This window comes from Motacilla alba, chromosome 4 (genome assembly GCF_015832195.1).
Source record: "Motacilla alba alba isolate MOTALB_02 chromosome 4, Motacilla_alba_V1.0_pri, whole genome shotgun sequence".
NCBI classification, from domain to species: Eukaryota; Metazoa; Chordata; class Aves; order Passeriformes; family Motacillidae; genus Motacilla; species Motacilla alba.
Genome location: NC_052019.1, coordinates 14,974,502 through 14,997,848, shown reverse-complemented (window position 1 = coordinate 14,997,848; position 23,347 = coordinate 14,974,502). Strand labels below are relative to the sequence as shown.

Below are 23,347 nucleotides of genomic sequence, written 5' to 3'. Positions count from 1 at the left end.
GAGCAATAGGGGATCACATGCAGGCACTTGTTTGGTAAGTCTCAGGTTTTCAGCCAGCATTTAAAAAGGCAAAGCCCTTTATTGCAGAAGTGATTGGTTTTATACCCACTTCTGTTCCAGCTCAGAGAGAAAGCCAGGAGCTGATAAGTGGACCTGGCAAACTTGAAAGAAATGGGAATATATGCAGTGTGAGCTGGCAAGCATTTAGGCTGCTAATGATAATTTATGCCTAATACAGCAAAGTGATTAATTTTCTCTTTTTTTTTTTTTTTTTTTTTTTTTTTGTGTTGCAGAGCAATGGCATTACAGCTGAAGAAGGGTCCTTGCTGCATTGTAATAATTTAGACATAAGAATTTTGGTTAAAAATCAGTAACTTCTGTAAATCTTTAAGCTGTTTCCTTTTAAAGAAAAAAATGAAACTTTTTAACAGCTCTGAAAAATTCACAGAACTGGAGTGACTGTGCTTAAAGTGTTAGGATGAACTAACTGCCCTTAGGCTTGGTACGCACCTAGGTGTGCTGCATTTATGTAACCTAGGATCTGCTTGACCTTGACCTTGCATAGGTTTTTGTGTGTACTGACTTGCTTCAGTTTGTTAGAGTTGTTAATGATGATACAGTTAATGCAAAAAATAAAAATAAGATTTTTTGAAAAGGTACTTGGTGTGCTTTCTTGAAATTTTAACTGGTGATGTTCGTATAAAGTCACAGTATTTGACACTTGTTTCTTAAGAGATTGTTGGTCAAATGTGTCAGAGAAATTACAGGTCTGAGTCATTGCTTGCCCACTGTGAACAAGTTTGCATGAATATTAATACTTTCAGTGTTACGAGGTTTATATTACAATAAAGAGTTTCAGCCAGCAGGAAGAAAAAACCAAACTGTAGAAATAAGAGAGTAATGTAGTAATATATTTCTGAACATAGCAGATGAAAAGTGTTCACCAGTGATGCATCTGCAGAGTTCAGTGTTACCAGAACCTGTTATTGACGTTTGGTTTCAGTAGATATTCTTACTTGGCAACTAGGGCACTTGCCTAAATCCTTCTCAAAACACAAAACAAGATCTAATGGCCTGTTGTCATATTACAACACAGTCATGTTCAGATTATTATTTAACAATGATCCCTTTTGTTCCCAAGCGAGTTTCACAGCAGGGATGTAACTGCAAATTCTTCATACTGTAGAATTTTAATGGTGCTCTGTGTTTGCCTTGCAATGTTTCTGCAAGCTATTGTTGACTGAAGTACTTCTCCAGCTTTACTCACAGATTTGTAATTTTCACTACACAATTCCAGAACATGATTGTCCAATCATTAAAATTCATTCCTTGTTCCAAAGACTTGAAATAATTTTCTTTCACATAACCTCTTGATATAAATGGAAAAGAATAGCAAGTCATGAACATAGGATCAGAGCAGGAGGTTGTATGTGCAAGGCAGAAATATAATTTGAATGCAGATAAAATGTGTAAGCTATATTTTTCTCTGCCGTGAATGCAATGTGGTTAATTTTCACTTGTAATCTCAATTACCATTGCCAGGCTCTTGTGCTGTGAGTAAAAAATGTAGTAGTTCACCTACTCACGTAATTCTGTCATAGAAATTAATATAATTGTTTGATTTGCAAACATGCATAATGCATCAAAGTGATATTAGGAAACTCTTTGCAATGTTAAGGGGAGGTTGAGGGTTTTATTGATGTGTGCTTTTAAATATTTTTAAACTCCTGTTACATATGATGCAAAATCCACTCTGCAGAGTAAGTATTTTGGAGCAGTATCCTCAGTGGGAATGACCTCAAAAATGAGACAGTGACTTGCATTGGGACAAATCTGGAACAATCGGTCGCCCACCATACTGTTAGTGGGAGAAAATAAGAGGTTTCATCTGTTCACCAAAATAACATTTTCCCCTTCATGCCATCTTCTGTTTGTGTACACAGTGAGCTCAGGAGGCAGCAGAGTTGTCTGTCACTTTGAAGAACTGTTGATATAGTCTAAAATTTGTGGCCATCACTAATTCTGCTCAGCAGAGGACAAATGTCACACACGCCAGCGCGCTTGTGTCAGGGAGCTTGTGTCAGCGTGTGCCAGGGAGCTTGTGTCTCATTTCAATAGAGCAGGGCTCTGCTGCCAAGGGCTCCCTGCACTGTGCTCCTGGAATGACCACCTGAAGTTTCACTGTTGAAAGCAGAAATCCAAGTCTTGCACCAAAGGCTCCCTTTAACAAAATGCTTTTTGTAACATACTCCAGGAGCATGGTTAAGCACCACATTTTAGAAAGAGGAGAAGGTGATGCATGCCATGGATTGCATTTCATTAGGCAATGCTATGTAACCCTCAGTAAGTCCCTTAAATATAATGATCTTGCTTTCAAAATGTTCAAAAATCGGATGTTAACTGAAATACCCCCCCTTCAGTGTGACAGCACTGTGACTGTATTGTCTACATTACCATTTAATTGTGTTTAGCACGAGAAACATACAGTCGTGACATTTCAGTTTCCTTCTGAGGATGAAAGTGCTAGTCATTAATGAAAGGATGAATTGAGAAGTGTTTGTGGTGAATTTTGTGCAATCTTTGGGTACCTCATGAATGAATGAAACTTGCTGTTTCATTCCTTTTAGGTGAACTAGTTAGTCCTGTATATGTAAGTACTTCAGGAAATCCATCCAAGTGGAGGTGGAATTTGTCTTTATTTTCTTGACAGAGGAGCAGCAACCAAAAAAGCTTGTCTGGGTTCCTGCAGGCAGAGAGACCATTGATACCCAGGCCTGCTACTCCTGCTGATAATTCAGTGCAATGTGAGGTATCCACCTGCCTCAGAATCCTCATGTTTAGGTTTCCAGGGAAGCATCCTAAGTACCTGCTACTTTGATAATGGAAGCCTCCAAAAAAAAAAAAAAAAAAGCAAAATCAAGCATTTGGAAAACCTGTGTATGCAACGATGCGTATTTGACACACTTAGTTAAGATGCAAAAAAGACTGGAGCAAGTCTAATGGAGAGCTTTCAGGATGGTCAGGACTGGAGCACCCTCCTGTGAGAAAAGGCCAAGGGAATGGGTTTTGTTCAGCCCGAAGACTTGGGGAGGGAACTTAGCCAACCCTAAATCCATATGAGAAAGCTATAGAGAATACAGAGCCAGGCTCTTCACTGATGTGTTTGATAGGAGAAGAGATGCTGGTCAAAAATTCATAGAGGTGAGGTTCTGATTAAGTGAAAGGGACAGCATTGAAGAAGATAAACACAGGAATGGCTTCCTCAGAGCAGCTCTAGAATCTGCATCTGGAATCTCTGGCTGGTCTGATGGAGACCAACTGGACAAAGTTTAAAGCAACATATTCTGAGTTGGTGACAGCTATGCAGTAGTGCACTCTGGTGTTTTCTGAGAGAATTGTTTAGGTGTGTTCTCTGGTCATTCTCACATTGTGTGCTCCATTACATTTGCATTCTTGATTTTTCAGAAGATGTCATAGTTAATATGGCATGGATTTTAGGGACAGATACCTCTCACAAAAGAACAAAGGAAAAAACTAAAATATCCCTAAAGTTTCCCAGTGCAGTTCCTACTTCTGTAGAAGCTTTATGGTTGTCTCTTTTTTCTGTTTCTCTTGCTGTTGCCTTTCCCAGTCTCTGCTTTCTTCCTGGAAGAGGAGTCAGTCACACCACAGGAGATTTTTTTGGAGTTCCCTGCTTTTCCTCTTACAAATGAGAGTTGTTCTAATCAGACTTCACAGATCATTTTACAGTGACAAAAAGTATGTGGTACACACATAAAGTGGTATATACAAAACCAGGAGTAAGAACTCAGAGTGGAGAAGGTGCAGTCGGTAGATGACAGGACATTGATGTTATCTCACGGACATGTTTACTTTCCCATCTGGAATACAAATTAAACTGCTTGAATGACAGACAGGAGGCCAGGTCTGGATTTCCAGAGCAGCTATGCTGCTATATGTACAGAGCAAGAATACAATTAGGCAGATGTCTGATGTGGAGAGGAAGTTGGTGTTCCCCTCCCCGCAGCCCTCCTCAGCAGGTTATGGAGCTGTTTGTGTAACCACTGCTCACCACAGGCCTCCCTCCCATGGTGGCTCTGCTGCCTCAGGGCTCACAATGGTTCTAGTCAGGAAGGGAAACAGAGGTGCCCTTTTAGATTCTGCTGGCTGCAGATGTAAAAAACCCTGCATTGCTCTGTCATGCTGCTGTGGCCCATAAAAATTAATGTGCTGGTGGTGACATTGGTTGCCCCTTTATTTGTCTTACTGGTGTAACACGAGGGCGCTCCAATAAATGCAGTTGTAATAAAGTGCCTAGGGACTGGGCTAGAAGCTTCACAGTGAAGGAAATGGTGAGCAAAATTCAGGCTCTGACCTCTCAATTCCCTCTGCCAAACAGCCCAGCAGGAGGGCAGGAGTGCCCCATCCTCCCCTCTCACCCCACTCCAAGGTACGAGCAGACAACATGGGTGCTCTCAGCAAGGTACTGAGATGACCCCCTGTTTCTTGTACTCCAGAGTTTTACAATGGGTTTTATATAAATCTCCCATCTGAATGCAGCAGTGTTTCTCTGGTTTAGTTAAGTTTATACTCAATTAAAACCATTACTCTTCACTTCTTTCTGTTCATTGCCTTAAATACAATGATTTGGAGAAGGGACAAAAAGCTGATAAGGAGAGGAACAAAAATAATATTTAAAAACTAGTGGTTTTATATTTTTAAAAGCTTTGTACAAATACTAAGCAGCTAGTCTGGAGTAGCTGGCTCAACAGAGAACACACACATTGATGGGTTAACAGGAAAGGGCCTTTGACGATGCCAAGGTTTCACTGATTATTCCAAAACTAAAATTTACAAGTGCCTGTATGGCAAGAAGACAGCAATGAATAAAGTGGCTTTTGCCCTTTATGTAATGCTTAAATAAATTACGGTTTAAATTATTTTGTGAGATAATTTCATTAGTTTTGTTGACCTTCAAAAATGTCTTTTTGTCTTTTCAGAAGCTGTCCAAATGTTGCAGTTTTTATTCTTCATCCTGTCTGGTGTACCCTATCTCACCCCCTACCACAGCAGTGGGTCAGCCATTGAGCCCTTTCCTGGAATAGACCATACAGAACACTTCAGGCAGCAGCTTGTCCTAGTTTGGAGCAGTTTTAAACTTTTAGTGGTGCTGAAATGAGGCAGGTCTAAGAATACTTTGCTGAGCTAAATTATACTGTAAAATACCTGTGTCAAAGGGAATTGGGTAGCTCCATTTATTTTCAGATCTGAGGTCAAATCCTGACATAGCACCACTGTGTTCACCACTAAACCATCTCCCCAAGTGCCACCTCCACGTGGCTTTTGAACACTTCCAGGGATGGTGATTCCACCACTTCCCTGGGCAGTCTGTACCTGACCTGTACCTGTACCTGTCTGTACCTGTACCTGTCCAACCTTTCAGTGAAGAAGTTTTTCCTAATATTCAATCTAAACCTCTGGCAGAACTTGTGGCTATGACCAAGTGGCTGTAACAAGTTCTGTCACTTGTTACCTGGAAGCAGAGGCCAACCCCCACCTGGCTACCACCTCCTTTCAGATAATTCTGAAAAAATTATAAGGGTTCCTCTGAACCTTCTTTCCTCCAGACTAGACACCCCCACCTTCCTCAGCTGCTCCTCATGGAACTTCTGCTCCAGACCCTTCCCCAGCTCCACTGCTCATCTCTGGACACGCTCCAGCACCTCGGTGTCTGCCTTGCAGAGAGGGGCCCAAACTGAACACAGGATTTGAGGGGTGGCCTCCCCAGGGCCCAGTACAGGGGGACAATCCCTGCCCTGGTCCTGTTGGTTACGTTATTGCTGATCCAGGCCAGGACCCACTGGCCTTCTTGGCCACCTGGGCACACACTTGCTCAGTGTGGCTTGTTCACTCACTGTCAAACAGCACCCCCAGGCCCTTTTCCACCAGGCAGCTTTCCAGCCACTCTGCCCCCAGCCTGTAGCACTGCCTGGGGTTGTTGTGACCCAAGTGCAGGACCTGGCACTTGGCCCTGTTGAACCTCATAAAATTGGGCTCGGCCCCCTGATCCAGCCTGTCCAAATCCCTCTGCAGAACCTGAAGTCTTTTGGACTGTGTCATCAATAATAAACATATAATACTCACTGTCTAGTAATTAAAGATTTGAAATAGTCTAGGACTCAGATTCTGAAGGCTGTGGATGGGCAAAGTGGGAAGTGGTTATGGGAAGGCTGTTCTTTAACAGATACAGCTTTCAGCCCTGTTCCCAACCAGCAGGATGGTTAACAAACACTTAGGTCCTCTTGGCCCACATACAGGAGAAAAGTCCCTGAATTCCCTGATGGCATGAAGTAGGACATAGATGTGAGATTCCCCCACAGGCACAGAAGAACAAATAGAATTAAAAATTAGTAAAATGTTACTTGGTGCATTCATGTGATATCAGAGGGAAAAGTGGTAATTTAAACTGGAATTGGAATTGCAATTCTGAACGTTCAGCAGTGATATTCTGATGCACTGCTTTTCACCCATTTTCAAAAAAGTACTGGCTGAAAATGACTGAATTATTCTAAAAAAAGTCCTAAATATTTAGAATATTGCTAGTCCTCTGCAAAACCATTAAAATATATTAATACCTAATGTTTAGGATTATTAATTTCTTGTCTGTTGATGGTCTCCACATGGAGGAGCTGTAGAGTTAGAAATGATCCAAGAAAAAACACACTTCAGAGATGTCATGTCTTCTCTAAGTTAACTGAGCAACCCCCAGAACTATCATAAATGTTGAAGTATGTGCATCCTTTCAGCTTTTGCTGACCATAGCAAGTTGCACTAGAACTTGGAAAGATGGATCAGGAAACTTTTTTACTTTTTTACTTTGACTTCTATTCACTACATGCCTGACCCTGCTGAGATCACTAAAATGAAAATGCCAAATAAGATTTGTCCATTTCCTTTGTGCTTTCTCTGTGCCTTCAGAAGGTTGTGTCAGATGTGGAAATGCTGAGAGCTGCCAGCCCACAGAGCAGCTGTGAAATGCAGACCTCCATGGTCTTTATTCTGCCTTGCTGAGCTTTCAGCAGGAGTTTTCAGAGCCCCTTCCGGATGTGAGCTCTGGAGCCTGACAGCTTGTGCCGTGTTTCATGGATAACCCAAGGATCATGGAGGAAAAACTTCATGGCTAATCCTGCCAGTGGACAGGTCACATTTTGGGGCTGACATGCCTTGTGGAGGCATAGCTTGTGTGAGCCCAAGGCCACTTTTTCTATGTAGCTGAAATAGCTTCTTCAAAAGAAGAATAACATAACTCAGTCAAATAGTTGTCACAACTGTGACTGCACCTTCCTGTTGTCTTTGCTGGGATGACTGCTGTGGCTTTGGAGCCAAGGCAGTGTCGATGCAGCTTGGACATCAGTATTTTTAGTGACAGAAAAGTTCCAGGAGTGAACCCTGTGTTGGTTCCTTTTCACCTGGAATCCACTGAAATAAAAATTCCTGTTAGTTATTTGCAGGATTTCGGTCTCTGTGATGGCTGACCCCAGGAATCAGTGAAGCTCCTACAGCCACCCACTCTCTCTCAGTGGGATGGAGGAGAGAACTGGGAGAGAAATAGGAAGGAATGTGGGTAGAGATAAATACATTATAATAAGTGAAGGGAAAAGGGGAGAAACAACAGCAAGTGATGCAAAGACATTTTCTTTACACCTCCCCCAAGCAGGCTGGTGCCCACTAAGTCTCCAAGCTGGGTTACTCTAGAAGGACAGCCCCCAGTTGCTGATGTGGGCAGTGTCATACAGTGTGGAATATCCCTGGGGTCAGTCCTGGCCATGTTCCTTCCCTGTCTCTGGCACCCCCCAGCCTCCTTGCTGGAGAGGGGGCACAGTGAGAAACAGAGGAGGCACAGTGAGAAACAGAGAAACAGAGCCTTTGTGCTGCTCAGTGACAGCTAAAACACAGGCAGGTTGTTAGCACTGTTCTAGTCACTGATTTAAACACAGCACCATATGGGCTGCTATAAAAAGCTACATCCATCCCAGCCAGACCCAGCACAGTCTTCTACACCATGAAGTCCCTGGTTTTCCTTTCCTCTTTCCTGGTTTCCTTTTCCTGGAACAATTTCTTGGTTACTGTTTCCATTTTCCCCCTGTACTTAAAAAGTTTGCATGAAATGAATGTTTTTTCCATGGCAAGTGCTAGAAACATCTTGTTGTGCTTGGAACCAATGCTAAAATTATGAGGCAGTGGTAAACTCAAGAGAGTTTATGCAGTGTAGTTTCTTAGTCAAGGTGGAACCATCCATTCTTCTCTCTCCACACAGAATATGCACCAGTCTTTTCAACAAATATACAAATAAAAACCCTAATATTAATGTCCATAACAGAAAGAAAGAAATTATTCAATGCATGTTATGTTATGTTACGTTACGTTATGTTATGTTATACACTGTATATCTTTGCACATATTATTTATTAGTACAGCTTAATTTATTTACAGATTTAAGCTTTATAGAAAGGGTCGTGAGAGTAGATGAAGACCAGAGTTATCACTGATATAATTACCAGACTTTTCAAAGTCCATGTATTCTGAGCAGGACTGCATTAGAGAAAAACTAGAAAGGAAATCCAAGTGTCTTTGATTTCTGAAAGTAAAAGGTTCAGATCACATGTGGTTGACAGAAGACCAGACACAACCTCAGAAGAAGTTGTCAGCAGCTGGGGAAGAAAGTCTCTCTATTATACCACATCTTGGCCTGTACACACTCTGTCTTCAACTCCATTTTTGTTGATCCTGGTGTCACTTTGCAACAACTTTACAATGTGGAAGAATTTCTCCAGTGATCTAGTCAGTACTTGAAATGTTCCATACTTCCTTTGCTGATTTTGGCTCCCTTCACCTAGGCAGAATCAATTAGTATTTCTGCTGTGTCTACACAAAGTAATTCAGTACTGACCAGTGCGTACATCAGAAAAAATCCTAAAACAAATACCGAAGTAAATTAAAATTCCCACTAAGAAAAATAAATCTTACCTATATGAGAAGCTGGATTATAACTAGAAGAGGGCTGGATCTCATTTCTTACCTGCATCCTGCTGAAGTAACTCTACAAGTATTGCCTTAATGCAAAAATGTTTTTCTGCCTTTCAGCTGGAAGCATATGGGTACCTTTCTGCTGCTTTAAAGAGAGCTCAGGTACTCATGACAGCTGAAAGAGGTTGCAGCATCAGGCTCAGGGCTTTTGGCGAGCAGGGCAATCCCTTGTGTTCTAGTGATACTGTCTGACGATTTCATGCAATGTGTCCATTTCTGCCTTCTCATAGTTACGCATGACTTGCAATTACCCTGAGTGGACTAAAGACAGTAAATAATTTACAATGGCATCTTTTTGTCATTTTACTCACTATATCTCTCTGTGAGAGACCCATCCTTTGTCTGACTGTGTTTCTGAAGCTTTTCTGGTCGTACAGAGAGGCTCTTGCGCTGCTCTGAGCTCTGGAAGTCTCAGCAGACTAAGACAGCAATCAGTCAATAGCTTTTACCCCTGGCTGCCAAACCAACTTGAGCATGTCCTGAATATCATGAATCTGTGCTGATATATCTAGCAGCCAGCCTGCTCAAATAAAACCACAGGAATTTGGAATGACTCTTCTTGGAGAATCTTTAGCAGTGCTTAAGGTAGAGAAGTGATTAACTTGTATTAGAGCCAAAAGCAAATGGAAATATACAAATTCAGGTTTTGAGGATAAGTTCTTCTGGATATTGGAAAGATCACTATGAAACACATTTCAGTCAAAAAAACGGTTTTGGGTTTTTTATCTATCAAATACCATCTCCTATTTGGTGATCCTGCAGCATTATCAGAAACAATCAAAATCTTAGGGTCTGCTTAGATTTGGATATATTTACCACCAACTCTTGTGTCTTGTATCCTAACAATCATTCTCATCATGGCATCAGCATTTAACATCCTGTATAGGAGAGGATAATCATGTTTATTTAATGGCAAATATTTATACCTCTTTGAATTGTTTCAACGTCAAGGCAAACTTTCTTTAAGGTCAGTCTGACATACTTCCACAATAAAATTAAGGGAGAAGAGACATCTCAAATTTCCCTTGTTTGAATTCAGAAGGCCTCCTCCTGCCAAGGTGAAACCCTTTCTACACTCCATTTAGCATCAAAATTTTGGGTCTTCTGTTTAATATGCGGGTTTTTTTCTCTGTATTTCCTCATTATTCCAGAAACATTCATAATGACCATGCCCCATCACGGGCTTGGATCTGCTTGAATTAGCCAAAACCAGTTGTATCTTTGTGAAAACACTGCTGTCCTTGCCTGCAGAGACAGAGCAATGCTGTGCAGGTCTGGAAGCAAGCTCTGCCTGTTCCAGCTGCCCGTGACGGCGTGCTCAGAGCAGCTCAGCCCCAGAGTGACAGCTGCTGACTGCCAGGGTGAGCTGGGAGCCCAGAGGGCTGCACCTCTGCTGAACAGAACCTTGCTGGTAATGAATGTCAGGGTCTTTTAATCTGAATGTTGCCAACAGAACGCATCACGTAAATAAAGAAACACTACAGGTAAAAGCTACTGACTTCATAGATGAAGAAGGTAAACAGAAATACTAGACTTAAAAATGATGGATAAAATTATTAAGCTGTTAGTTTCACTTAAGGATAACCACTACATGAAGCAGCAATTTTCACTCAATTTACTAATGTTTGGGGAATTTAGTCCTTAAAAGCAAATGTGAACCTCTGCATGAACTGGAGTTTTCTATAAAATAACCTTACTATTTAATTTTCTAAATTGCTCTTTTTTATTAGCTTAAAATATAAAGCAGTCATTTCATTTCTGTTGTTCTTTGATTAACTTAGAGTTAATACTTGTTTGAATTAACTAGTGTTTATTTCTTTTTACTTGGGTTTATGATATTAGTTTTCATTTGGATGCTGTTCTGCCAAATTCAGTTGTCAGTTTTGGCCAGCTTGTGAAACAATTGGACAGTGTTAAAGTTTCAGTGAAGAGAGGCATCTCAATGATGCCTTGCTTTCATATTTATTTGACTAATATGAATTTAATCCCAGGTCAGAAGTAACTGAAAATTGTTAACTGATGAGTTTGCTTCCACTTCTTTCAAATAATTGTGCCTCAATGTAGAATAATTAATTGGCAGAGCTCAGTGCACTGAAACCATCACTACATTTTAAATTAAACAGCCACTTCCAGAGAAAGGCCAGTAGGCTATGGAATATTTTTCTGAAGTGTTGGGCGCAGGCAGTGAGATGCAGAAGAGCTGGTGAAGGTGTCACTGCCTGTGAGACAAGTATTTTCTTGCTGTGTAAAAGGGCTGCAGCACTCAGGGCTGTTAGCTTACTGCCTTTTGTTAATCCTCAACTCTCCCAATCAAGCAGGAAATCAAGTTACGAGTTCCTTGCCCGAAGCTTGTTTACCTAGGGATGGGAATGCTGGGCCAGAGAACAGCCCACAGCCTCTGTGCAAGGTGATTGCACTGGGAGGTAGAGGTGTGGCTGCCCCATCTGTTCCTTAGCACACTTAGTCCTTCAGCAGGTATTCCTAGAGAAATGATGTACACCTACAGCCTGAGCCTCCTTGTGTTTTGTTAGTGAACAGCACAAGAACAGGCTACTTTGTTTTAACTACAGTAAGAATTCCATATTGATGATGTGTGTGCCCATACACCACAAAGGCAGCACTGACAGACCTGAATTTGAAATGTAAGTAGCTCTTCACATCACTGATGCTGGATCTGTTTTAATTCACTCTGCCTGAGCATTTGCACAGGGAAAAACATCTTGTTGCTACACTTATGACTGGCAAATAGCTGATATTCTATGCGACCTTATTTTTAAGCGGCAAAGGAGTTCAATCAACCATTTACTATTCATAAATTAAATAAAAGTTTTGCTGTTTGTATGTAAGATTTAGTTTTTATTCTGTGAGGAAAAAGCTATGAATGAACAGGAGCCTCTTGATGTCACAGAGACAGCACCACAAGAAACTGCAGTTTGCAAATAGTGCACCCCTGCAACTAATAGTATAAATGATAATAATTTCCTATATAAAAAATACATACATGTGGATAATATTTAGGCAGCAATAAGAACAAACTGAGAAAATATTATGCTTCTTCCACACCAATGAATCATAGCTAGGAATAAGGATAAAATGTCTTCTTCTCTTTGCTTAAACAGCAGAATTTAATTATTGATTTAATTATAACTGTTCTGATGAAAAACTAAAGATGCTAATTACCTGTCTGAAGTTTCAGTCAAAAGGCACAGGAGTATCTCTGGACTGAGATTTTCCATACAGAATTTACACTGGGATTTGGATATCCATGTTTGTAATTCTCAGTGACTACTTTTATTTGCTAGTGTTGCCAATTTTTCCTATGCATTTTTATTTTAATAACTAAACAGCTCTCCCTAAGTTTTACCTTGCCAGATTAGCTGTTCATGTTTGCCATTTGTTGCATGGATCAAATTGTCTTTTGATGAATTGTCTGAACTGTTTTTTTCTGTGGCAAATCTGTGCATGCAGTTTACAAGCACATAACATTTCAGCTCAGCAAAGGGCTGAGGTGTACACACATCTAAGGTGTATTTTAAAATGTGCATGACAGAAAGGAAAAAATGCTTTTTTTGGAAATCATATCATAAACGGGTTTTTGCATCAATTTTTTTTGTTGGCAATTAGGTGCTAATTAAGCACCTAAGAAATTGAGCTCATACTTCAATTTTGTGTACTTTCTTTTAAAGATGAAAATTGAAGGAAGTGACTGTTCTGATCACCTGATAGCACAGCTTCCAGAAGGATTTCTGAGGAACAGGATGAACATGTACTATATGCCCAGGTAGGAAGGAGACACCCACAAAACATCAGTTCATTAATAATAACCAACCAAACCAAAACGATATTCTGAGGGCATAGCAATAAACCTGCCTGATGTCCAGACCAACATCCATAGGCTGAGGCTGGTTTTTATGCACCTAAATATGTAAATCTTGGTTTACTGAGATTTTGAAATCACCTAAGCAGGTCAGGCAAGAGCTCCAGCTGGTCAAGACAGATTATCTCAAAGATGATAATGCCCATGTCAACAAACACTTGCAGAACTCTCTGCAGAAGCTTCTGCACACCAAGCTACAAAGAGGGATACCTATCCCAGCTCTGAATGTGTTTTTAGATTTATCTAATGCTTTTTCTTTCAATCTGGTGCCATAATGATGTAACCTACACCTTTGCACACACAAAAGTTGGTAGAGAGGGGGGAACAGATAATTTCTGTGCAGCTGAACCTTAGACCTCTCTGTCACTGATTCTGCAGGAGCTTGGATTTGTTTCTGAGTTTCATGTTTATGAACACTGTCCTAAATGCAGTCATATAATCAGAGAACCCTGGAATGGTTTGGATTGGAAGGGGACCTTTAAATACCATCTAGCTCTAACCCCCTGCCATGGACAGGGAACCTTCCACTAGACCAGTTTGCTCAGAGCCCCATCCAGCCTGACCTTGAACATTTCCAGGGATGGGAAGTCCACAACCTCTCAGGTTTATCTACCCAGTGTCTTGCCACCCTCACCATAAAAAAATTCCTTCCTCATATTTTATCTAATCCTAATCTCTTTCAGTTTAAAGCCATCACCCCTTGTCCTGTTAGTACATGCTTTTACAAAGTCCCTCTCTGGCTGTCTTGCAGACCCCCTCTAGGTACTGAAAGGCTGCTGGAAAATCTCAGTGCAGCCTTCTCTTCTCCAGGCTGGCTCTCCTGGCTCAGCCTGTATTCACAGGAGTGGTGCCCTCTGGTAAACTTAGTGGCCCCCCTCTGGACTGGTATTCCCTACTACTCAAATAGTTGCTTATTTTGGGTGTTTGAAGTTCTTCAATACCACTTTTTTGTGTCACAGGGTAACAAAAGTTCAAAAGGTAACTTTGAAATGCTTTGTGGAACTGTTTTCATTATCATTATCGAATTCTGCTTAGCACAATGATAGTGCAACATGTTGAGGGCATTGCAGGATGCATCCCTCAAGAGAAGCTCATGATCTGATAAAGTTCTTAGCATTGTTCAAGAGGAGGGAAGGACTTGGCCAAAGGAACACCTCAATTACGCAAGCTCACCTTGCCACCCCCATAGCCAGGTGCTTTTTTTTTAACCGGGAATGAGAACTGGCACTTTTCCAGGGAGGTGTGTCAGAGGTAAGTGAACATGGCCCTGAAGTGTCCTATTGTGTTGTAACAGTCTTTCTGGAGACCCGAAGGCGTGTCCCTGCCTTTATAAACACCGCGCTGCTCTTCCAAGGAGCTCCGGCTCTTCTGAAGGAGGGGAATTGCACCAGGAGCTGTGTTTGGGTGTCTCCGAGCCCTCTGCAAGGTATGCATTTCAGTTATCTTACTCTGGCACTGTCCCACTAGCAGCAGAAGGTTGCTGTGAAATCCTTACCCATTTCCATGTTATTGTTTGCTGGGTTTGCAACAGAGCTGTGAGTGCCACGTGAGGTTCCCTACAGGGGGGTTCATGGAGTGAAGATTGTGTGTAGTACCAGGCATGAAGCAAGTCGAGTAAGAACTAAGGACAGCCTGCTCATATAAGCTGCTACCTGTGTGTTCTACTTTCTAAATTCATAACTAAAAATATTTGCAGATAACTGAATGTTGAAATAGATTCTTTATTAGCCTGGCTGCACGTTAATTTCTGCTTTCTAGCACAAAAGCTTGGTTACAGAGATAACTATGATGGAAATATCTAAAAAATACAGTTAGGGTTTTAATCATCAAAATGCCTGGTTTAAATCCCTCTTTGATCCTGAAAGCTGCTTTATAAAGGCAAACATCTACAGAAATAAGCATGCTCTGTGCAGATGCAGGGATCACTTGATAGTAAATGGCTAACTAGCTACATTTCAAAACTAAAGTTGCACATTTATCCCTGGAATTTGGTGGCTTTAAACACAGTCCGGTACACTGCAGGTTATCTTCAACAGCAAAAAGGTAGTTCTGTTTGTCTAGCAGTCAAGGTGGAAAAGAATGCATCAATAGTTAGATTTTGCTGTCTGGAAAGACAACCATAAACAACAAAGACAACTATTTTTTTCAGAGCAAATTTGAAATACTGGCATAACCAGTGAATTACAAGGGTTTTCGGGATGCCAACAAAATAGTTTTCCTCAACTTGAACCAAACAGTTTCCTTTCTGTCTGGCATATTTTTGAAGAATAGCCAGAGGTTGGAGTAAAAAATGCTTATGAGTCATTTTACAAAATGGGAGATTGTGGGAACAACTGCTTTATTGTTATAATTTAAGATATCTATCTGAGATTGACAAATCCAAGGTCCAAATTTCATCTCTGACTGCAGAAAAGGTTTTAATTAAGGTACCTCAGTCACTGGGCAGCAGCATGTCCTGGCAGGGATTCTTCTGTTCCCCATTGCATAGATAACAAAGTAACTGAAAATTACTCCACAACCTCTTGCAAGGGTAATTCATAATGGGATTTAAACCAGGTATTATTTACACAAAGGACAGATCATTTTGCTGATAACATCACTTTAATAGGTACCAAAGTGCAGTGTGACTGAAAAACTTCAACTGTCAAATGTAATACAGCATTAAGTGAAAAGGTTTTTTATTGTTTTGTTTTGCTTTGAAGGCAGATACCAAGCAGGACAGAGACCATGAGGATCAAAAGCTTTGGACTCCTTTGTGTGCTGATGCTGGTCTCCCAGATGCTACTAACCAACTGTGAAAGACAGAAGGAAAGAAGAAAGGGAAGACGAGGCATAGAACATGGCGGGAAAAAACAAAAGGAATCTAACCAAGGAAATGAAAAGGGGCAGAAGTCAAAAGGAGGAAAATCATCTCCTAAAGGCAAGTTTGAAACCAAAGAAAATGCTGAGTGCACCTGGTCAGTGATGGACACAAATGCTGTTACTGTGCACGTACAGTGCAAGCACGGTGACAGGGAGTTCTGGTGTGAATTCTCTGGAGACCCTTCCAGATGTCCACAGTATGCAGCAAACCAGAAATCCTACTGGAAACAAGTCTCCCGATCTCTAAAGAAGCAGAAGCAGATTTGTCAAGACCCCAAAAGTGTACTAAAATCTAAATTATGCAGGAAAGGCCCACGAAGTGCTCACCTGAGGTTGACTCACTCGAGCCTACTAACAGCAGTGGGTCCTGCCAAAGAGAACACAATACACGACACAAAAGAAGTTGCTCAGACTCCAGCAGCTGCCTCTGTGACTGAAAAAAGGCCAGAACACAGTCCTCCAGACTGTGTTGAAGACGTAGATTACATTGACCAGAAAAAGGTGGCTGAGGAATACTGTCCAGAAAGCTTGCTTTCCTTCTGCAACTTTTTTATTACAATGGTCCAAGACAAACGATGCTGAGGAGGTGTTTCTAAAGCTGTGAATCATGAAAGTCTGGTCTCTTTTAAGTTACTGCAAACCATTCCAGATTTTATTCTCATGTTTTATAGTGTATATAAGCAAGAAGGAATATATTTTTCTGACTTTGTATATACACAACAGACTACTCTAACACATTTGAAGATGTTTAAGATGCTCTGTGCCCACAGATTGCTACCCAATGGATGTGTTACCAGTGGATGTTACCTACTCTGTGCAGAAGTGTATCAGTAATCTCCTTGGCCCTCTTTGAGCTGTGCTAGCCAAAGTGATGAATTCAGTGCCATGCACTTCTTGGTTATGTACAATGCTTTTGACCTAAAAATTACTAAGAAAAATAAACTTCAAAATACATTAAAACTATTCCCTCTCTCTCTCTGTGTTTTAATAGATTTCTTTATAAGTGAAATATATCTTAGTCAAAGAATGATCTTCCACAATATCCAGGTGAAGTGTTGTTTATAAAGTAGTTTTAAAAGGACTTCTCCAGCTTTGCAGACTTCAGCTTTTGATAGCGAGCTACATTATTGTCAGATTTTCATCATTGTAGTGATGAAGGGCAACAAAATTTTCTGACTTGTCAATAAGTGTGCAAATCTTCAGTTTTTAATCTCACCAAAGGATGACAGAACACTGACAACACCAATTCCCTCTTTTCTCCTACAGTCTGAAGCACATTGTACAAACTTTCTGGAAGGTAAGCAGAGGCATGGGGCTAGAATGAGTTATGCAGGTTTGTACACAGGCCCAGGACTGGATCCCTTACTCAACAAATAAAGAGCTCATATTCAACCCTGCCTGCAGGGTTTTTTGAAATTCCATTTTCTTTTATTTTTCTGTATGGAAGACACTAATATTTTTCTGTTCATTAAACTTAATCTGTGCTAAAAAACCCAAACAAACAAACAAAAACCCACAACATAAAAACCCCCCACAAAATTCCAAGAACAAAGATTTTAGAAAATGTAAATCTAAATAGTGACAACTGATCCTTGCTAGTTTTTGAAAATTCAGCTGGAAGAACTGTAAAATACAACTTACACTTTTCTTAAGTACAACTTACACTTTTCTTGTGGATCTGAGCACAGAGGTATGGCCTCCTTCTAGTGATTCCCTTGAGGAAAGTTGAAATTTTTATGAAAAACAATTTCCCTGATAATTTCTAGCAAATTGAATTAGCATTTCTGTCTCTTAAGAAAGTATAGCCTGTTTCCTTCTGTTAATATGCCATTGCTAGAATATTTTTAAGATGGGTATTTATGAGTTGAATGTGGGATGCTGCTATTAGTCAGACAAACTGTGTTTGAGAAGGATTCAGATGTATTTCACCAAGAAAAAAGGCAAAAAGGAAGAGATTCTTCTTACTGAAGTTGTAGTCTCTGAATGCCCTGTGGAAACACTGGCTGTTACCAGGCCATGCAGGATAAATTTGGTTGGACTGGTGCCCACAGCAAAGCAAAATTCCAATAAAAAGGGGCATCAACACTAACACCCGTGAGGCTGGAAGACACAGCCATTTTGGTGCCAAGCAGGGAGGGAGAGCAGCTACCAGCTCCTTATTATTAAGGGAGATACATAAATGCTGAAAGAGCAGGCAAATTGCAGCCGCTAGACACTTTGTGTGTTGGCCTGCACCCCTTCACATTCGGAGATGATTGAGATAAGAAAGTCAAAAATGCAGAGGAAGTATTAGAAGCTTTATTTGGCCCAAGCAATCATACACTACAGTAATTAATTATTAATGTCTACTCTGGTATACAGACACCTTTCTATTAGTTCCAGATTATAACCAGAGCACTGGGCAGGCCTGACTTAAGAGGCTTACTTGCTCCAGATATTTTGGAAAACATCCAATCCCACCTCCCCTTAGCTGCTGTTACTCTGGGGAGCACTAAGGTGAGGACTTTGTTGCCTGAGGCACGATCACTCTGCCCTGAGTTGCCAGAAGACACTGCTCTCCCTGTGGCTGCCAGCCAGCCAGGCACACTGGGCCAGTGACATATCCCAGAGCGAATTCCAGCCAGGGATTCCAGAGCTATGAGTTACATCTCCATGTGCAGGACTGTCAGCACCTGGACCCACGTGCCGGAGTTGCACGTTCCTCTCCAGGGGTGCATTACATTTCTTCTGCCTCATCTTCTTGCTTCCATTCAGGGCTGACTTTTGTCTCCATGTGTGGCTCTTTGCAGGAGGAAAACATGCTCATTCTCAGCAGTTCACAGGTGCATTTCACCTTCAATGCAAGCAGTTGTGCAAGGACAGTGTGGAGCGCCAGCAGAAAAAGGAGATCTCTGTGCAGCCTTTTTCCTCAGAAGGTGGGCTATTGTGAGAGTGAAGATGTCAAAACTATCTCAGCCAAATAATGTAATTTTTTACCTCCATCAGAGTGTAGTTTTGAATATTTTTCAGAGGGGTGCATTTCAGAATAGCAGGGTCTGAGGCAAATATATCTGGAGTCTAACTTCATTACAGCCTGTTCTATAATTGTACTGACCACAGCTCTGTGGCCAAGAGGGTCTAAGGTCTCATTGCTGTTACCAAGCCTGGTGTTTTTTCAGCCAACATCCACACAGCAATCACTTGACAGCAGTCACATCTGAGTCTTTCTTTGGGGCATTTACAGAGTCACTGAAGTCAGTATAACTTTGGTGATTGTGGGGTCAAGCTACGTAACATCAATAGAACATGTCCTGCTATTGTTCACCTTGTTCTGCTTGTTATGAAAAAGGTTCACAGCTGTGCTCAATTCTCTGACTCTTTGTCCCAGGTGCACCAGTTGTCTTGGTGTCAGAACTTCATGTTTGAGGAACCTGATGGTAATGACTTTTCTAACACCTTCTCTAGCAGGGCAGGCAGGACTGCAGTGAAAGAAAAAATGAATGAGTTTGAATTCTGAGTGTGTGTACCAAGTCCTCAGTCCGACCATATTGAAAATCTACAGTCTCAGCCTTCTTAGTGATAATGTGAGTTATGGAAAAATCATCCCTATTTCACACCTGGGGGAACAAAGGGCAGGAAGGCTGGATGACTTTGACAATCATGGGAAGAATATCAGAGGCTGGATCAGCTACCAGACAGAGGTCTAGAGTTCCTGTGGTTTCCTTCTCCCTTGCCTCCTGATTAGACCTTTCTGCACACGAACTGCATGGATTTGCTCTTGAAGATACCCAGCTAACTTCTAGATATTTTAAAATTATTAGGAGCATCTTGGTGAAAAATTAGATTACTTTCTCTGCAATATAGCTTGTTTTCTAGATGACCCTGGGTGTTATCATTTGAATATTGACTCAGGAAGAAAGAGCTTTTGAAGAGAGGAAACTCATTTTAGCTTCAGAGATGAAGCTTCAGGGAGTTTCTCTTCTAGATGATGCATGATCTTTTCAGATAGACCCAACCCCCACATACCCCTACAAATTCTTAAACTCTCCTCAAACTTAGGAGAGTCAAATTTCAGATCAATTTTATTCTAAAAAGAGAAGAAGAAAATTTGGAATTTTTCCAACAGTTATCTCCTAACATATGATGGTTTTATCTGGAAAAAGTTACATATTTCTTTGTATTCACTAGGAAATGGGAAAACATTTTTAATGCCAAGCAAACAGCTCTGGCAGTGCAGCACTACTTAAGAATCTATAAAATTGCAGCTCCTTCAAAGTTTTATTCATTGCTCTTTACTGCAGTGTATTTTATGCCCACTTTCATACACAATTTCATTTGAATGAGTTTCCGTTCCTTTTGCAACCTCCTTTATTCATTTACCACTTTGGCAACAGGACAGATTGTGTATCTAATCTCAAAAGTTGCTTGACTACTTGAAGGGGAATAGAACTGAGTGACTCAGCCTTCCTGCTCCCAGGAGTTCCCCACCCTCCTCTTCCCCCCAGGGGGCCAATGGGTATTGCCACCTGATATCACCTCACCTGGAACTGGCCAACCGTAGTGGAGACTGTGTTCAGACAAGACACATTTCACACTGCCATGCTCCCTGTGGAGACAGAGCTGAACCTCGATAATAAATTCCCCTCCCTTTTCCACTTTAGTCTTGTTTTTTTCTGATGCTGCCTTGAGCAAGGCAGCTCAACACTTGTTGGTTGCTGCTGCACTTCACTCGTACCTTTGCTGGCTTTGCATTCCAATTCAATATATTCTAGTTTGTTCCTCCAGGCTATTCCAACAATGATACCATAACAGGAATTGATCAAAAGGAAAAATCCAGCTTCAAGGATGGGAAATTCAGCAAGTTCCAGCCTGCAGGGGTTCCTTGCAGTCTTTCACTTGGATGATGCTCCTGACAAGAGCATGCATGTCCTCTGCCTGTTATCACCATAAATGCTGCGAGTCCTAGGGCATTTCTATGTTCTAACATCCTGGAACTTCTTTCTGTTCCCTCCTTCACTGAGCAGGGGAACTCTGAACCCTGGCTGCAGTCATCACCTCTCTGCAAAGAGCCAGAGAGGAGAAGGCAGAATGCAAGACTCCTAGGAAGGTGAGGGTTATCAGACACTGGACACCTGGAGGGCTCAGAGTGTACCTGTGTGTCTCTCCTGCTCCTTCCACTGCTGTCACTGCAGAGAGACAGTATATGGTCACAGATAAAGAGAGGGACTGGCCATGTCATACAGCTTTTTACCTCTCTGCAGAGCTTTGTAGCAGGAAAGGGTGCATTAGGGCCCAGCTTATCTCTTAAACAAGGATTCATACATAAGGGATTTCTTTGGAAACATAATGTTATCCATGTAAAGTCTATGTTTTATTTAGCCACCAGAGTTTCTTCCAAACTCACTCATCAACCCCACTGCAAATACCTGGTTTTTAAAGAAGGGATAGTGAGTAAGTGGAAAAACAGTGAAATGCTCCCTTCAAGCCAATGTTACCTGCCTGCCTTGGCCACAGATCATACCAGGCCCCACGTGGAAATTATAAACTTAATTATCCCAAAGCTCCCAGTAGAACATGTAAGTCTCACACTGGTTTCCAGTTCACAAACAGACACATCAAAGGGACTTTGTTATATAATGAGAGCCTGTGACATGTTCAAAACTGTCTACCAGTGTGCACATATAAGTACTCTGTGCTGTTTTGTGTATGCCAAGGAAGAGAGTTGTTCCAGCCAGCCAGAGCCTTTGATGTTAAAATTAGTCTTAAAATGAAGGAGTTACAATATTATCTGTAACAGGAATGTATTCTGTACGTCCATACTATGTGCACTAATTATATGTAATAGGTGTGCTTAGATAATAGAATATTATTTAAATAAAATGAGTTACCCTCACATCTTTTGCCTGAAAGTGCTGTGGTCTCCAGAGTCACTCTAGAGGTGGTGTGGTTCCCTGAAAAATCTTGCACTGCTTTTGGACTATTCCACAGCAGCTGAATTCCTACAGATGGACGTGCCATGGCAGCTCTGCTCCCGCTGCTTGTTCAAAGCCTGCTGGCCTCAGTGTCTGGCGGGGAGGCCTCCAGGTGAGTGTTAACCTCAGAAATGCTCTGTTCCTCACTTACATGTGCAAATGACACAGAGGAGAGCTAAAGAGCTCAGAGACAGACAGCAGTTGGAACACTAGGGATGCTGGATATTGTGCAATTCCAGAGGGAATATTGGCTCCAAAGAAACGGTGACACATGGGCTGCACGTGCTGGTGCAGGTGGGGTGTTGGGGGGCACAGCCCCCATCTGGGTGAGTGATCAGGTTGCTGCTTGTACAGGGTCTCTAGAGCTCCCAGGCCACTCTCACTGCAAGGGAGGACTTTGGCTGATGATGTCCTGGCCAGTGTCCAGAGAGGTAATTACACTGTGCTGCCCAAGCTCTTCTGGGAATTTCAGTCAGATGCAGCTTTCTTCACTGTCTTAAACTGCTTTGTGCTCTGACTGTTAATGCTCTGGTGTGGCTGAGTCCTATCACATAGGTAGGGGACTGGAATAATATTTAGAAGCCCCCCAGGTCTGAAGGAAGATCAGTAATTAAGGCAATTTTCAACAGTTATTTAGAGAGAAGATATTTAAAAAAATTAAAAGTGATGGTTTAAAAACAAGAGCAGGAAAATTGTTGTTTTCAGAGACGCAGATTAAATATTAACAATTAGAAACATAGTTTTCTTATCCAGTGGTTTTATCTTGAACATTCTTTCATATAAATGTTTCATTTATACTACAATCCACAGAATCCTATGAAAATGTGAATATCTTTACCCTCACAATGTGAGTAAGGCTTAAAAACATAAATTAGGTCTGCACCAGCAGTTCAAAAGCCAAATTCCAAATACAAAGAGCCTCCTATTTATTATTACTTTAAAAATTGCTTTCTAACCTAATCTCATAAGGGTGATCCACAACTTCTGAGTGCTTTACACTGTGAGGAGAGAGATACCAGGCAATCTAATGTGAGCAGTGTTACTAGAAATTACAGAGTTAGTAGACATTTGTGGAATTGACTTTTTCAAAATAAAGGAGCAAAAATACCTGCAAAAGAAATGTTAAGAAATGATCACATGAGATTCCGTGGGAGTGATGCTTAATGGTGAATAAAAGTGTAATTCACAGAAAGCAGAGATTGCTAATGGAGGAGCTTGTGGTCCCACCTGCATGGCTCATCTGAATTTGCCCCATGCTTGCTCCTGTAGACAGGGCAGGCAAGAGGACAGCTGACATTTCCACTGTGTGTTGGCTTCACCCTCGGGAAGCATAGGAAGGTATTTGGAGATTAAAGCTCTCTTACTTTCCTTATGGCACCAGTCTACATAGCACCCTTCCTATCTCTTCAATGCTGAGCTTGACTTCTCTTTGCATTTGTATTCCTTGAGTGGCCTTGTGTTTTCCTGCTGAGCTCCACCCATTGTGGAGCACTGTCACCATTGTGACAAGAGCACTGTTTTCAGGGACATATGTCTATTCTTTGCTGATGAAGCTCCTCTGGACTTGCAT

General features: G+C 41.4%; 1 protein-coding gene across 1 annotated transcript; it reads left to right on the top strand.

The window, feature by feature from the left end:
- The first annotated feature begins 14,249 nt into the window (after positions 1 to 14,249).
- FGFBP1 (fibroblast growth factor binding protein 1) lies at positions 14,250 to 16,789 on the top strand. The gene is made up of 2 exons (XM_038135620.1): positions 14,250 to 14,390; positions 15,667 to 16,789. The coding sequence occupies exon 2, from the start codon at positions 15,692 to 15,694 to the stop codon at positions 16,406 to 16,408; it is 717 nt and encodes a 238-aa protein (XP_037991548.1). The 5' UTR covers positions 14,250 to 14,390; positions 15,667 to 15,691; the 3' UTR covers positions 16,409 to 16,789.
- Positions 16,790 to 23,347: the final 6,558 nt, after the last annotated feature.

Excerpts from the sequence above, each read along its gene's own strand:
- FGFBP1 (XM_038135620.1), top strand. The coding sequence starts at position 15,692 with ATGAGGATCAAAAGCTTTGGACTCCTTTGTGTGCTGATGCTGGTCTCC.